This window comes from Canis aureus, chromosome 7, assembly GCF_053574225.1.
Source record: "Canis aureus isolate CA01 chromosome 7, VMU_Caureus_v.1.0, whole genome shotgun sequence".
NCBI classification, from domain to species: Eukaryota; Metazoa; Chordata; class Mammalia; order Carnivora; family Canidae; genus Canis; species Canis aureus.
In genome coordinates this window covers 5,715,947-5,732,575 of record NC_135617.1, presented here as the reverse complement: position 1 = coordinate 5,732,575, position 16,629 = coordinate 5,715,947, and the positions used below count along the sequence as shown (strand labels likewise).

The window sequence follows — 16,629 nt, the reverse complement described above, 5'->3', positions numbered from 1 at the left end:
TCTTACTCCAAAACCACACTTCAAATGAGTAATAATGCCTTGGTAGTGTGTCAGGATCTACTAGGATTAGACCCTTTCCTGTCTTGACTCTTCTTTTTTTTTTTTTTTTTAAAGATTTTTATTTATTTATTCATGAGAGACACAGAAAGAAAGGCAGAGACAAAGGCAGAGAGAGAAGCAGGCTCCATGCAGGGAGCCCAATGCAGGACTCCGTCCTGGGACTCAAGGATCCCAAGGATCCCGCCCAAGCTGAAGACAGACACTCAACTACTGAGCCACCCAGGTGTCCCTACTCTTCTTTTTTAAGGTGGATTAGTCATGAATCTTTATTCTTTCATATAAATGTTAGAGTACATTAATCAAGTTCCCCCCCCAAAAAAAAATCCAACCGGAATATCGATTGAAATCACACTTGATTTATAACTTACTTTGACTTCTTTATAATATCATATCACACCATTGAAGGTTATGGACTCTCTCTTCTTCCGTTGACATATTCTATGGTGTTTATAACAATTTAAAAGTTTTCTCCACAGAGTTATCATATAGTATTGGTCAAGTGAATTTCTGGATAACTTATCATTTTCTCTTATTATAAATAGTATCTTAATTATGATTATGTATTATAAAAGATTCTATTAATATTTACAGGTCAAGCTTATGCAGCAAACTGATGCTAGTATTACTGCTAATAATTTATAATTCCTGTTGATTTTTCTAGAAAGACCATGAAAATGAAAGACTACTGAAAAGAGTGAAAGTTTCAACTCTTCCCTTTCGATCTTAACACTTATTTTTTTTCTTCCTTTTGACTATTATCCAGGACCTGTAGTCATCTGTAAGTTAGTATTAAAGGGTATCTGTAGCAGCACGAGTAGTGTTCATTAGTATGTAAGGGGCATTTTGTTCTGATCCCTATCTTGAAGGAGCTGCATCTAAACTTCTCCTGTTATGGGTAAGTATGTATCTGCTGTAAGATGCTGGCACATAAGCTTGATCAACTTAAGAAATTTCTTTCTATTCCTAACTTGATAAGAGTTTTTTTTAAATCATAAATAGGTATTAATCCTTTCCAAAAGCCTTCTCTGTAAAGATTGAGATAATCATATAATTCTCCTTTATATGTGTGGAATGTGGTGGATTACACCGATTAAGTTTCTGATGTTGAACCGTCCTTTCATTTCTGGGATAATCCTCGCTTGATTTTGACGTGTTATTTTTCTAAATAAACCCATGTATTCAGTCAGTATTTTACTCCCTGCTGATATATCTACATTTATAAATGAAACGAGACTATGATTTTCTTTATCTTCCGTCTTTGGAATCAAGGTGATACTAAATTCATGAAATGAACTGGGCAACTTTCATTCTCCCTGTTTGCTGATACAACCGGTTCAACTGCACAAGATAGAAATGTCTATTCCTTGAAAATTTGGTGAAATTCACCTGTGTGTTTGTCTGAGCCTGGGATTTGGGAAGAAGTGGGTCTTTGACCTCTTTTTTAGTTTCTTTCATGCTCATTGCTCTAGGCCAAACTCTTTCTTTCCTGTACCAATTTGAACATTTCATAATTTTTCTATACATTCATTTCTTTTGTTCTGGCTTTGAGATCTAGTGGCAGCTAGGTGTGTGCTCATCCTTCTCTACTCCTCTCATCTTTCTGTTGTAGTTCTTTCCCTCTCCTTATTTTGTATACTTAAATATACACCAACTCATTTTTTCTTAATCAATCTTGCCAGAAATCTGTCTTGTTAATTCTTGAAAATACTTTTTGCTATCCTGTCCACCGTGCTGCGTCTTTCAGTACTCTATTGATTTCTGCCCTTACAAATATTTCCTTTGTTCTTGTTTGCTCTGTTGTCCTTTCCCAAATTCTCTTATTGATTGCTCACTTCACTTGTTATTCACATTCCTGTCTCCTGATAAACGTATGGAAAGCTGGACATTTTCCTGAAACCTTTGGTGGGGGCCCGCAGTTCTGATGGGCGGTGTTCAGGGTAGTTCTGTTCTTCCTGCAATTCCTTCATGATTTTCTCTGGAACTCAAAGGTTGTTCAGTAGCATGTTATCTTATCTCCTAACAAAAGGAATTGTTCAGTTCTGGTTTTCTTATTAGTTTCTGAATGTATTCATAATTAATTTGTTGCTCAGAACATAATCTGGTTTTGTAAATGTTCCATTATGATTGAAAAGAAATCTTTGTTTTATTTTATTGTTAGGTCACTGAGAGCTCTGCTTTTTTTTTTTTTTTTTCTTTTTAAGTAGGATTATCTATTCCTCTCTGCCATTCTTTCAGATGGTTGGAATATTTCTGAAGCTTTCTTAATAGTATACACATGTTTATAATGGGTATATCTTTTCTTCCTTTATTCCTTTTATGCACATATAATGTCAATCCTCCATCTCTTGTGATATTTTTTGCCTTAAATTCTTATTTTGTAAGATATTAATATTGTTGTCTCAGTTTTTCTTTTTGTTCATAATTGCCTGGAATATATTTTATCTGCCTTTATTGCCAATTTTCTGTATTTCTGTCATAAGTGTGTCTTTTGGGGATCCCTGGGTGGCTCAGTGGTTTAGCGCCTGCCTTTGGCCCAGGGTGCAATCCTGGAGTCCCAGGATCAAGTCCCGCATTGGGGTCCCTGCATGGAGCCTGCTTCTCCCTCCTCCTGTGTCTCTGCCTTTCTCTCTATATATCTATCATGAATAAATAAATAAATAAATCTTAAAAAAAATAAGTGTGTCTTTTTTTTCTATTTTCTTTTTTTTTTAATTTTTATTTATTTATGTTAGTCACACACAGAGAGAGAGAGAGAGAGAGAGAGGCAGAGACATAGGCAGAGGGAGAAGCAGGCTCCATGCACCGGGAGCCCGACGTGGGATTCGATTCCGGGTCTCCAGGATCGCGCCCTGGGCCAAAGGCAGGCGCTAAACTGCTGCACCACCCAGGGATCCCTAAGTGTGTCTTTATAGACAACTCATTGTATCATATTTTGCTTGTTTTTGAATAAGCTCTGAGAGCCTCTACCTTTGGTGAATTTACCCTTTTTGCTGCTACACTAGAATCTAGTTCCACTATCTTACTTATTTTTTAATAATCTTTTATAGTCATCATGGTGTACATTACATGCCCAGGACTTATTTATCTTACAACCAAAGTTGGTACTTTTTGACCACTTTCACCCATTTCACCACCTCCCCTCCACTGGCAACCACCAGTCTGTTCTCTGTATCTGTATCTGTGAGTTCGGTTTTTGCTTTGTTTTGTTTTAAGATCCCACATATAAGTGAGATCATCTGTGTTTATTTTTTTCCATCTGACTCACTTCACTTAGCATCGTACCCTGAAGATCCATCCATGTTGCCTCCACTAGGTGTCCTCCATTTGTTCCACCTGCTTTCTCTTTCTTTTCTCTGTTCTAAATTCCACTGGCTTTAGCAAGTTTTCTTCTGTAAGATTGAGATGATACATTCTGGTTTTGTCCTTCTGGCGGTCGACCTTAAGCCCCAGACTCCTATTTACCTCTATTCTCCTAAATGCATTACTCTATCTCCCACTTCCTTTGCTACGTAATGTGGACAGAATTTTATTTCTGAGTTATTATGTGAGGCGGTTTTCTCCCTTCTGACACCAAATCCATAGTGCTTTCTCCCAACAATAATTCATCAACTAACCCCAACTTCATGTCTTACAGTTCAATTCTGAAACTAACCACCCAGAGTGAGTAAGATTGCACAGGTTCAAGAGCCTTGCCTTCCAAGACTGCTCTCACCTCCGATGCCAGTCACAAGTATCGGGTTCCTGGGTCACCCAAGCTTCTGTCCAATTTGGCTATAGACTCGGGGGTTTTATAACCCCCACTCAGGTTCAATACTTTACTAGAATAACTCAGAACTGAGGAAAACACTCTCCCTATTATTATGGCTTCTTATAAAAGTTACAAATAAAGGTGCCCCGAGCACAGGAGTCTCTGTCCATATGGAGTTGGGGTGCACCACCCTCCCAGCATGTGGATGTATTCACCAACTTGGAAGTTCCCCAAACCCTATCGTTTAGGGGTTTTTACAGAGGTTTCACTACATAAGCATGATTGATGAAATCATTGGTCATTGGTGAGCAACTCTATATCCAGCCCCTCTTCTCTCTCAGGAGTTGGAAAGTAAGGTTGAAAGTGCCACACTTCTAAGCAAGGCTTGGTTTTTCTGGCCACGAGCCCCTATCCTGAAACTATCTAGGGGCCTGCCAGGACTTGTCTCATTAACACAAAAGATGCTCTGACCACCTTATTGCAAGAGTTGTAGGAGCTCTGTGCCAGCAATCAGGGAACAAAGACCAAATATCTTTCTTATTATACCACATTATGTAAATATATTTCCTTCCATCCTAGCTTTTAAGATAATAGAAAACTTTACCAAGATGCATGAAAACTCTTACTTCTCACAACTCTCGCTTCATGGTCAGGACTTATTTCTTCTATTATTATTTTTTTTATTGGAGTTCAATTTGCCAACATATAGCATAACACCCAGTGCTCATCCCATCAAGTGCCCCCCTCAGTGCCCGTCACCCATTCACCACCCCCCCGCCCACCTCCCTTTCCACCACCCCTTGTTTGTTTCCCAGAGTTAGGAGTCTCTCATATTCTGTTTCCCTTTCTGATATTTCCCACTCATTTTTTCTCCTTTCCCCTTTATTCCCTTTCACTATTTTTTATATTCCCCAAATGAATGAGACCATATAATGTTTGTCCTTCTCTGATTGACTTATTTCACTCAGCATAATACTCTCCAGTTCCATCCACGTCGAAGCAAATGGTGGGTATTTGTCATTTCTAATGGCTGAGGAATATTCCATTGTATACATAGACCACAGCTTCTTTATCCATTCATCTTTTGATGGACACCGAGGCTCCTTCCACAGTTTGGCTATTGTGGACATTGCTGCTAGAAACATCGGGGTGCAGGTGTCCTGGTGTTTCACTGCATCTGCATCTTTGGGATAAATCCCCAGCAGTGCAATTGCTGGGTTGTAGGGCAGGTCTATTTTTAACTCTTTGGGAACCTCCACACAGTTTCCAGAGTGGCTGCCCCCAGGTCACATTCCCACCCACAGTGCAGGAGGGTTCCCCTTGCTCCACATCCTCTCCAACATTTGTTGTTTCCTGCCTTGTTAATTTTCAAACTCTCCCTCTTCGCAGATGACATGATATTGTACATAGAAAACCCAAAAGACTCCCAAGATTGCTAGAACTCATACAGCAATTCGACAGTGTGGCAGGATACAAAACCAATGCCCAGAAGTCAGTGGCATTTCTATACACTAACAATGAGACTGAAGAAAGAAATTAAGGAGTCAATCCCATTTACAATTGCACCCAAAAGCATAAGATACCTAGGAATAAACCTAACCAAAGAGGTAAAGGATCTATACCCTAAAAACTACAGAACACTTCGGTAAGAAATTGAGGAAGACACAAAGAGATGGAAAAATATTCCATGTTCATGGATTGGCAGAATTAATATTGTGAACATGTCAGTGCTACCCAGGGCAATTTACACGTTTAATGCAATCCCTATCAAAATACCATGGACTTTCTTCAGAGAGTTGGAGGAATATTCCATCTTAAGATTTGTGTGGAATCAGAAAAGACCCCAAATAGCCAGGGGAATATTAAAAAAGAAAACCATAGCTGGGGGCATCACAATGCCAGATTTCAGGTTGTACTACAAAGCTGTGGTCATCAAGACAGTGTGGTACTGGCAAAAAAACAGACACATAGATCCATGGAACAGGATAGAGAATCCAGAAGTGGACCCTCAACTCTATGGTCAACTAATATTCAACATAGCAGGAAAGACTGTCCACTGGAAAAAAGACAGTCTCTTCAATAAATGGTGCTGGGAAAATTGGACATCCACATGCAGAAGAATGAAACTAGACCACTCCCTTGCACCATACACAAAGATAAACTCAAAATGGATGAAAGATCTAAATGTGAGACAAGATTCCATCAAAATCCTAGAGGAGAACACAGGCAACCCTTTTTAACTTGACCACAGTAACTTCTTGCAAGATACATCCACGAAGGCAAGAGAAACAAAAGCAAAAATAAACTATTGGGACTTCATCAAGATAAGAAGCTTCTGCACAGCAAAGGATACAGTCAACAAAACTACAAGACAACCTACAGAATGGGAGAAGAGATTTGCAAATGACGTATCAGATAAAGGATCCAAGATCTATAAAGAACTTGTTAAACTCAACAGCAAAGAAACAAACAATCTAATCATGAAATGGGCAAAAGACATGAACAGAAATGTCACAGAGGAAGACATAGACATGGCCAACAAGCACATGAGAAAATGCTCTGCATCACTGGCCATCAGGGAAATACAGATCAAAACCACCATGAGATACCACCTCATACCAGTGAGAATGGGGGAAATCTTCTATTATTTAAATACTTCCTCCAAAAGTATTATCAATACGGGTCTTTTTGTGGTGAAACCTCTGAAGTTTTATAGCCCAAGAACATTTTTTGTGTGTCTTTTTGTTTGAATAATAGCTTGGCTAGATAAAATAATTTAGTATTAGAAAATTTATTGTTACTATTTCTTCAAATATTGCCTTTTCTGGTTTTTATTTTCTCCATTTCTAGGACTCTAATTATGTGGCTGTAGACATTTCTCTATCTTCCATTTCCTTTATCTTAATTTTTTAAAAAAATACCTATTTCCTTTCTCATCTTACCCTTTTCTGTTGCATTCTGGGAGAATTTCTCAAGCTGACCTTCTAGCTCACTGATTGCTTTTTATCTCTATCAATCTTACCAGTTATCCCACATCTCCTGTTCTTTATTTTATTGCTTATCTTTTTCATACCTAATATTTCTCTTGGTTCTTTTTGGTGATTTTTTTATTCTTGCCAATATCTTCCTTTATTTCTTTAGGTGTATTTATAGTGCTTGTTTTAAATTCTGGGTCCATCCATTCAAATACTTCTGCCCAATGGCATACGTTGTGCAGTTTATTTATCTACTTCTTTAGCTATGTATTTCTCCAGCTACTTTGGCTTATGAACTTCTCTTCCTCTCCTCTCCTCTATTTTGTAATATGTATTCCCAATACATAGGGCCAAAGACACCAGACTGCGTCTGTACCAGTGAGTTTAAGAAGGAAGGAAGGGGTGGAGCCCTAGAGTGGAGAGTCCCCAGCAGCCTGGGATCACTACTGATCCTTCTGGGCTGTTGGCCTTCCATCACGCAACTGCTTTGGCAAGCTTTTGTCTTTAAATCTTTAGGATAAGGCAGGATTGGGAGGATGTAGTCCCCTAGCATTCAATGCCCCCTCCCTGGGGTGTGGAGAGGGAGGAGGAAAGGGCTGACTCTTAGAGGTTAGCTATTTGACCCATATCCATTTTTTATTTATTTGACAGTGTGTGTGTGTGTGTGTGTGTGTGTGTGTGTGTGTGTAAGAGAGAGCACAAGCAGGGGAAGCTGCAGAGGGAAAGGGAGAAGCAGACTCTCCAATGAGCAGAGAGCCTGACCTGGAGCTCAATCCCAGGACCCTGGGATCATGACCTGAGCCGAAGGCACATGCTCAACTGACTGAGCCACCCAGGGGTCCCTGGTCCACATCCATTTTCATCTCTTATTCCTCCTGGCTGGGCTTTTGTGCTGCCATGAATTTGCCCTGGAGACACCTCTACCAATAGTCTAGGCTACAGCCACAGGAATCTGCATTTAAGAGGCAATGAGTGCCAGGAGACCACCCTGGGGAGATGAAAGGACGGTCTTTAAAAGGCTTTTCTTCAGGATTCCCTGGGTGGCTCAGTGGTTTAGCACCTGCCTTCTGCCCAGGGCGTGATCCTGGAGTCCTGGGATCAAGTCCTGGGATTGAGTCCTACATCGAGCTCCCCATGTGGAGCCTGCTTCTCCCTCTGCCTGTGTCTCTGCCTCTCTCTGTGTGTCTCTCATGAATGAATAAATAATTTTTTTTTTAAAAAAGGCTTTTCTCCAATTGGTCTCCTCACTGTACTGCCTCTGGTTTCTTCCACGTAAGAGTGGAAATCAGATAACCACTCTGGGCCTCCACCCACCTGACTATTGAGAAAAAAAAAAACCTATTTCATTGATGGAGGGAGCTTTCCCTCCTAGAGTCATGCAGAAGTCCCAGGAGAGTGAGTCTTATGGAGCTTAGAATGTTCTGGAAAGGGCATTTACTTTTCAATTTCTACTGGCTTCTTTTGGAGGACTTTGTGCAGTCTTTGGACAGAGGCCATTCTCCTGCTTCTCTGCCAGGCATCAGCCCAGGAGGTTTTCTCGGAGATTTCCAAAGCAACAACTGAAAATGTACAACCTTCCTCCTCTCAAATGTTCACCCCACCTGCTGGGGGCTGAATAGACATAGGAGGAGACCAACCCTCACAAATCAGAATCCATGTCCAGTGATCTTTCCTCAGTTGTAGGGAATTTCTCTTCCTTTCTCTTTAAAATCAAGGCCTTCCCATCTCTTTACCTCGAAACATGCCTCCAACTTGCCTGGGCGGGACCCTTCAGCCTGTTCCCGCTTCATGAATTTGAAACACGAAAACTCTTTTTCTCCCCTGTGGGGTGTTGAGTTTAAGGATGACAATTGAGAACATCAATAACACAATGCCACTTTTTCCAAGGGCAAAGCTGGGAAAAGATGAACTAGCTAAATTTTGTTTATTTATTTTTCATTCTTGCCTTATCATGTAGATGTTACATCATTTCATTTCCTCCCACACCCCACACCCCATAGTAGTTGCTGCAGCTCGCTGCCCAGATCCACCCAAGCTGGTGGGGGTGGGAGGGTGTTTGAGTCACTTTCCTTACCCAAGGTCACAGCCTCTCCCCAGGGATGGCCAGTGTCCTGTGGCTAGTTGATGAGGGATAATGGGTGAGGTACAAAGTCCTGGCTCCTCTTGGCTCGAGGTGGCACAGCTCTGGAAGGCTGATGTTGGAGCTCCCTGTGAAAGTGGCAGAGGCCTTGTGACTGGCTGTCCCTTCTCCTGCTGCCCAGTCCTGCTTCCTTAATCTTCTCCTACATGGGTTGGCTCCCCAAGGCCATTCTTCCCTGCACACAGATCTCTGCCTCAAAGTCTATTTCCCAAGAAAAGCACCAAGAGGTGGATGTCATATATTCGCACTTCATAGATATAGAAACCAAGGCTCTGGCAGCTCAAGTAACTTGGTCAAATTGGAAATTTGATATTTGATTATAAAATCTAATTCTCAGGCCTTTGGGTAGTTTTGGTCTGAGGGATTCCTGCCCTCACTAGAGCAGGAATGTGGAGTAAAGAACATTCGTTCAACTCTTGGCTCCCAGATCCTTCCTAAGTGGCACCATGCTCCGAACCTATAATGACATCACACGCACACACTTCTTTGCACCAGGGCTACCATCTCTTTCATGACAACAATTCTCAAAGAGGAGTAGGAACCGCAGGCTGTGAAGGTTTGCACTGATGCCATCGCAACTTCAGCAACACAGTGCCAGGCGCTGGGGCTGGGCAAGGGGGGCTCTGGCTGACTGGCATTCCCCTCAGGGCTCACGCTGTGTCCCCCCCAGAGCCCTGAGCCGGGAGAGCCACCAACCAGGCTCCAACAATAGCTGCTGCCCCCGTGAGGGCCTCTCAACTTCCCCACCTCTTCTACTCCTACCCCCCAACTCCTGAAGAGATCAGAGCTAGGGAAGTGCTGGTTTTTGGTTTTTAAGACAGAATCAGGAGTTGATGTATTCTTTAAGAACAAATGCCATCTGCTGTCAGAGCTCAGCTAATGACTCTCCCGGGGCCTGGGGCCTCCGCTGTAGCTCGCTCACAGCTCACTCACTCCCCTCCCCCGAAGGCCCGCGCTCCTGTGCTGCATGCTGAAATCTTTTCTAAGGGCAAACATACTTAGTCTTTGCCTGGGGTCTTTTAAAGAGGTGGTCTTGTTGTGTTGGAGCAGAAGCACCCTGAGCCCGCCTGGTGTCGGAAAGGCACCCTGGGGGAGCCGTGGGTGCAACCTCAGCCCACACAGAGGGCCAGCTGGGCCCCACGGCAAAACCCTGCCTGCACAGAACCTCCTGCTGGATTTCTAACCACTAGGCCATCCTGTGCACGATCCATGCTGCTCGTTTCACACAGGGGATCCAAAGTGCCTGAGGGACCCCTGTGGCTTCGAGGTCCCCTGAGACCCGGCTCTGGCCAGCCCTCCGCATTCCTGGTGCTGGAAGAGCAGAGGAAGAGAGGATAGGAGCGAGTGTGTGGGGGGGGTATTCAGAGCCACCGGACAGAGGTGCAGGGTGAGGCCCCACAGGCCAGCCAAGCGCCCGCAGCTTAGGGGAGCAGCCTTTGCTGCTGGGCATGGAGGCGAGCGCTCCAGTTGTCCTGCTCGGCTTTTCTTCCCTAAAAGTTGTATTAAAATACTGGAAAGAAACTTGAGTAAATCACCTGAAATGCTTGGCAGAGTGAAGCCATTTTGGTAGCAGGAAGGGCACTGCCACCCTGGAAGCGCAGCAGCTTGCGGGGGGCCCAGCCCCAGCAGGTGCTCATCCGCTCCTCCTCTTGGTGGAGCAGCTGCGGTCCTCGCACCCCCGTCTGTGCACATCCCCCTGCTGGGCCGCGCCGCCCGCTTCGTGGACACCCATGTGGCACTCCCGTGCTCCCCAGGATATTGCTGGCGTCCCCACCCAGGGCCAAGCCCTGCACTGGAGCTGGGAACAGGATGGCGAGGGGAAACATAAACTTAAAAACCATCACGGAACTTACCAAGTCTAGGGAGGAAGAGCGACACCAAATGCAGAGACTTAGACAAATAGAGGCAAAGCTATGGTTATGCCGGTGCCGAGGAAAGGACTTGAGCTGGTCAGGCCTCCCTCGGAAGCGGCCACTGAGCTGACTCCGAAGCAGGAGCAGGCAAAGCGGGTGACGGCCCTCCTGGGCAGCGGGGACAGCGGTGGCAGGAGAGGGCACCAGACTGTCAGGACGGAAAGGTGCCCGCGTGGTAGGGCGAGTGTGCCGTGAGCCTGGGGACAGCCAGACGGGCCACCAAATGCCCCGTCCTTAACCTCCGTGAACCGGCCACAGGAAACAATCAGGTTTGCATTTAAAAGATCGGTATTCGGGACACTGACTCAGGTCATGATCCGGGGTCCCAGGATCGAGCCCCACATCGGACTCCCCGCAGGGAGCCTGCTTCTCCCTCTGCCTGTGTCTCTAACTCTTCCTCTGTGTCTCATGAATATAAATAAAATATTTTTAAAAATAAAAATAAAAGATCGGTATTGGCTGCAGCAGAGAACCAAGTAGGAAAAGATGGTGTAGACCAGTTAGGAGTTACCACTGGGACCAGAGTGAGAGTACAGATGGACAGGAGGGAACGGGTTTTAGAGATCCTGGGGAGCAGGGTCAGCAAGACTGGGTGATAAGTTTCAGGTGGGGGGCGAGGGAGAGGGAATGTCAAGGAAGGAATGTCAAGGAATGTTTGGCTTCATAACTGGTTGTAGAGTAAGAAGAGGATCATACCTGAGAGTGAAAGAGAAGGAACACATTTCAGACTCTAGCTTGAGGTGCTGAGAGACACCCCAGTTGTACAAAGAGGCAGCGGGATCCCTGCGACGGGAACTCGGGGCGAGGCACCCAATTCGTGAAGTGGGCGGTCACCGCAGCCCTGGGCGTGGACCTGGGGGGGGGACCTAGGTGGAGCCTGATGGCTGTCCTGCTCCAGGGGACAGGTGCAGGCCAGATGGCCGTCCTACTCCAGGGACAGGTGTGAGAGTTTGGGGAGACAGTCCCCGTCATCCCTTTCTCTGCTTCCAGAGACCCTGAGTGTTTTGAAATCTGGGTCTCATGGGGTGTGTGTGGGGGGCAGAGCGCAGCGTGGTGGTGGGGTGGCTGCTTAGAACCAGCTGCAAGTATCCTGGGGAGCAGATAAATGTAGAGCCTGCAAGGGGCCCCTGGGGGGCTCAGTGGCTCAGCATCTGTCTTCAGCTCAGGGGGTGATCCTCGGGTCCTGGGATCGAGTCCCACATCGGGTTCCCCACAGGGAGCCTGCTTCTCCCTCTGCCTGTGTCTCTGCCTCTCTCATGAATAAATAAATAAAATCTTAAAAAAAAAGAGCGAGAGCACGCAGCCTGGATAGGAGGGTGACAGAGAGGCCCCATTCTTCCTGGAAGGTTCAAGGCCAGAGGGAGAGAGGTTTCCCCTCTGCTGGCGGCGAGGGACTGGCTGAGAGGGGCCCCCACAGCCCACGGGGGTAATCCAGCCCCCCCTTTCGGGGCCAGCTGGCCTAGCACCTCTCCTCCCCCCTGGGGCTGCTCGGACTCACCGGCTTTGGAGAGCTGTGTGCAAGCCCACCGGTGCCTGCCAGGTCGCCGTCACAGCTGGGGGGAGCCCCCCGCCCATCCAGAGCCCAGGCCGTGGAGGAGACACAGCGCCCGTGTCCTGGTTCACGCAGCCGGTCACCTGCTGACCTTCCCGGCTGGACCCGAGGCAGCCGCGGGGAGAGGCTTCCTGCCTGTCCTTAGGGCACAGGGCCGGGGGTCCCCGAATCCGCCAGCCAGCGGGCAGGCTCCCCGGGTCCCCCGGAGCCAGGGCTGTCCCGACGGCCACGTGCCAGGCATGCAGCCCGGGGCCGGGGGCGCCCAGGCCAAGAAGCTCCAGCCAGGAAGTCCGCCCAGGCAGGGGCCAGGCCGGTGGCTCCCAGAGGCACTTGCAGCCGGGCCAGCCCGGGCCAGCTTGGCCGGGGGAGGAGAGGAGCCGCATGGTGACACGGACCTAGTGGCTCCCCGGTTGGCCTTCCTTGAGAGTGCCTGGGGCCAGCCCAGGATGCTGCTCATTGCCCACCGCACGAGCCCCCCGAATTTCTGCTGAGCTCCTTGGTGCCTGCTAGAGAGGAGAGGAGGCGCTCAGGGAGGCTCCAGGCGTCACAATGTCTAGTGATGACCGTCATGCACCAGCGGGGGCGGGGGGGCAGGAGTCAACAGTGGGTCTGATTCGAAACATTAACGTCCAAAAATGCTCACAAATGAACCATTTCATCTGCAATCAACTGGCGTTTTATTTATTTATTTTTTGTTTCCTCCTAGAGATAGAAAATAGATAATAACTGAGAAAAGAATGGGGAAAACTTTCCACGTGCCTAATGTGGGCCCAGACACACGGAAACAACCATTTCTCAGGAATGTGCCAAGCGGTTCCGTCCACAATCTGCCGTGAGTGTAGACAGGCTTCTGAAACGGACTCGGGGCAAGAAGCCGTGGCTGAACTGTGTGGTGCGGAGCACGTGCCCCTCCTGATAGAGACCCTCCTCGGCGGGGCCCACGCGGAGCGGGAAGTGCTGGTAACACAACCCGAGCTGCGGCTCCGCGACACACACGCACAAAAGGATGAGAGTCAGGACTCGGTGCGCAGGGGAAAGCCGCGGTAACTGCAGCCCCTGGCTGTGCAAGTTGGCCTTTCCCAGCCACGACTCAGCTGGGCCCTGTCCCACGGCGGGAGGGGGCCATGCGGCCAAGGCGGCAGGCGGGCTGCACGGGGGGCGCTCGAAGGAAAGGAAACCTCTTTTGGGGTGCGGGGTCCAATCGGCCCAGGGGCCACCGGGCTGCTGCAAACTAGGTGGGGACACGGGAAAAACATCAGGCCCGAGTGGAGAAGAGAGAGCAGATGGGACCCAGAGCGGGGGCGTCAGGGGGTCAGGGCTCTTTCCTCCTGGATAAGGCTGCACCCAGGCAAGAGGGAGGAGGGACTGGGGGGAACCTCAGAACCCACCCCCCCATTCATTAGTAGGTCCTGGCGTTGTGGCAAAGTTGCACATTTCAGCTGTTCGTGAACCGCCGAGAGTGGATCCAGAGGGTGAGCTCATTTCTTCTCACCGACTCCGGGATAGTTGCACAGAGCGTGCAGTGAGGGCGGCCCCTGACCTAGCGTTAGCGTCAGCCCGGGATCTGCTCCGAAGAGTGGGAAGCGGCCTGGCGGGTGGCGTCTCAGCGAGGACCCGGGCTCAGGGGTCCCACCTCGTGGCAGCCTCGGGCTGGCAGCATCTCCCCCACTTGGCTCGCTCTCCGCTTTCCCTCCAAAGCCCACGACCTGGGGCTTGGAGGTCATCCCCGCCCCGGCCCACACCCCGCGTGCTCTACCCGCTAGCACCCTCGCTACACCTGCGTGCTGCTGGGGCCACGGTCCGCCTGCCGCTCCTGGACTCCAGGCATGGCCTGTGCCCCTCACCCCCTCTGGCCCTGTGCCCCTCACCCCCTCTGGCCCTGTGCCTGTGCCACGTCGTGCACCTGGCACACCCCAACCGTCCCCCTGAGGCCAACACCCCGAGATGAGCGCCTGAACCCCTGCCCAGCTCCCATCCTGGCTGGGCCCCTCCTCTCTTGCCTCGATTGCTCCAAGGCTGTCCTGAGCTCCGTGCCTTTGCCTCCTCTCTGTCCTCCAGTCTGTTCCCCACGCAGCAGCTCAAGTGTCTTCTGGTTGCAGTGAGAGCAGAACCCGGAGTTCCTCCCGGGCCTTTGGGGCCCAGCACGTTGGGGGGTGCCCGCCTCTCCCGCCTCCGCTCAGAGCACCCTCCCCTCTGCACACGCTGCTCCCGACACCCTGCTTTTCTTCGCTGCTTCCCACCTGGCCCCAGAGCCTCCCACTTGCTTGTCCTTCTCCCTGGAACACCTGCAGAAGCTCATTCCCTCCCTCCAGGTTTCTGCTCTCCTTAGCCCCTCGCCCTGCCTATTTTACTTAACACCCCCCCACCCCCCCCCCACCAATTCCCTTCTATCCCTTTACCCAGCTTTACTTCTTTTTGCCACACTCATCACCACCTGTGTTAGTGTCATAAGGGTTTGTCTCCCTCAGGAGAGTGTGAGGTTCCTAAAAACAGGGACTTGCTGCTGTATAGAGTTCACTGCCTTTCCCCCGGGACTCTGCACAGAGCCTGGCACACGGTGGAAGAAACAGACGCGTGAAGAAAACCACCGTACATTTGTGTACATGCGTTGGCTGTGACATGTAATAGTCTAGTGGTTTTTTTATTTATCCTTTTTAAAGATTTTATTTATTTATGAGAGAGAGAGAGAGAGAGAGAGAGAAAGGCAGAGACACAGGCAGAGGGAGAAGCAGGCTCCATGCAGGGAGCCCGATGTGGGACTCGATCCCGGGTCTCCAGGATCACGCCCTGGGCCGAAGGCAGGCGCTAAATCACTGAGCCACCCAGGGATCCCTTAGTGTGTTTTTTTTTTTTAAAGCTACTTTCTTTTGATGCTGTTGCTAAATGATCTGGCTCCTGTAACAAATGAGGTGGTCAAAGAAATCATTCTGCCAGAGAATTAAAAATACCTGGGGTCAAAACCTGGTGCTAGCTCGTGTCTCTGGTGGAAAAGAAAATTGGCTAACAGGAGTCTGTGCAGAAGTCGAATAGGACTTGGAGCTAGAAGAGACCTGTCCCCTCAAGGGAGACGTATACCCTCCTCCTCCAAAGCACGTAGACTGTTCCTCCCACCCCGTGTCCCATGGGCTCACCTACCCCACGCTGGCTCACCAAGCCATCCTCCCAACACAGGTACCTCCCCCCGAGGAACCCTCCTTCTAGTTGCTACCAAAAAAAAAAAAAAACAAAATCTCTCTGTATCATTACGGAATTACAGCCTATTTAATGACAGCACCATGTGTTGAGCATGAACTAATTAATTGCCACATACTTGCCATTCACTGGTGTGATCCTGGAAGCGACCCTAGGAGGTGGCACTATTATTAGGCCCGTTTCACAGAGGAGGCCGAGCAAAGCACAGACTCGGTCAAGGTCATGAAGCTCATGCCATGCGGAGCCAGGTTGCAGCCCGCGGCTTGTTGTCAGCATCCGTGCTCTTCATCGCCTGCAGAATCTCTCCGCTCGTAGCTGGAAGGGTTTCCCATTTTAAAGAGGAAAGAGCTAAGGCAGTGACAAGCTGGGTGACTTGGCCAAGGTCACACAGCAGGCAATGGGTGAAGGGGGGCACATCTAAGGCTATGTTCCCTGTTCTCTCCAGTCAGCTTGAAAGACCTCAGCGAGGTATTTCTTCCCTGGTGAGTGGGCAGCGGGGAGGCTTTAGGATGGAACCAGTCCCAACTACGATGTAAAACCAATAGAAGAAATTGCCTCGAGCATTAAAAAAAAAAAAAAAAAAGAGGGGGGAGTTAATTAAAGCAAATATCCAGAACTTAATCTCATTTTATTTATTTTTATTTATTTATGATAGTCACAGAGAGAGAGAGAGAGAGAGAGAGAGAGAGGGAGGGAGGCAGAGGCACAGGCAGAGGGAGAAGCAGGCTCCATGCACCGGGAGCCCGACGTGGGATTCGATCCCGGGTCTCCAGGATCGTGCCCTGGGCCAAAGGCAGGCGCCAAACCGCTGTGCCACCCAGGGATCCCTTAATCTCATTTTAAATTAAAAAGTGCCTTTTGAATTCGGAGTTTTTTTCCTTTTTACTTCTTTCACTACAAGGTATTATGTGATGTCTGCTTAAGAAGTACCCTAATCATGGTTCGCCCGGGTGGCTCAGCGGTTTAGCACCGCCTTCGGTCCAGGGCCTGATCCTGGAGACCTGGGATCGAGTCCCACGTTAGGCTCCCCGCAGGGAGCCTGCTTCTTC

At 48.3% G+C, this 16,629-nt stretch overlaps 1 protein-coding gene across 1 annotated transcript; it reads right to left on the bottom strand.

The window, feature by feature from the left end:
• Positions 1–8,857: 8,857 nt before the first annotated feature.
• LOC144316754 (uncharacterized) lies at positions 8,858–12,881 on the bottom strand. Its single transcript, XM_077902623.1, has 3 exons — positions 12,335–12,881; positions 10,459–10,721; positions 8,858–8,991 (listed from the first exon to the last, which is right to left on the bottom strand). The coding sequence occupies exons 1-3, from the start codon at positions 12,769–12,771 to the stop codon at positions 8,864–8,866; spliced, it is 828 nt and encodes a 275-aa protein (XP_077758749.1). The 5' UTR covers positions 12,772–12,881; the 3' UTR covers positions 8,858–8,863.
• Positions 12,882–16,629: the final 3,748 nt, after the last annotated feature.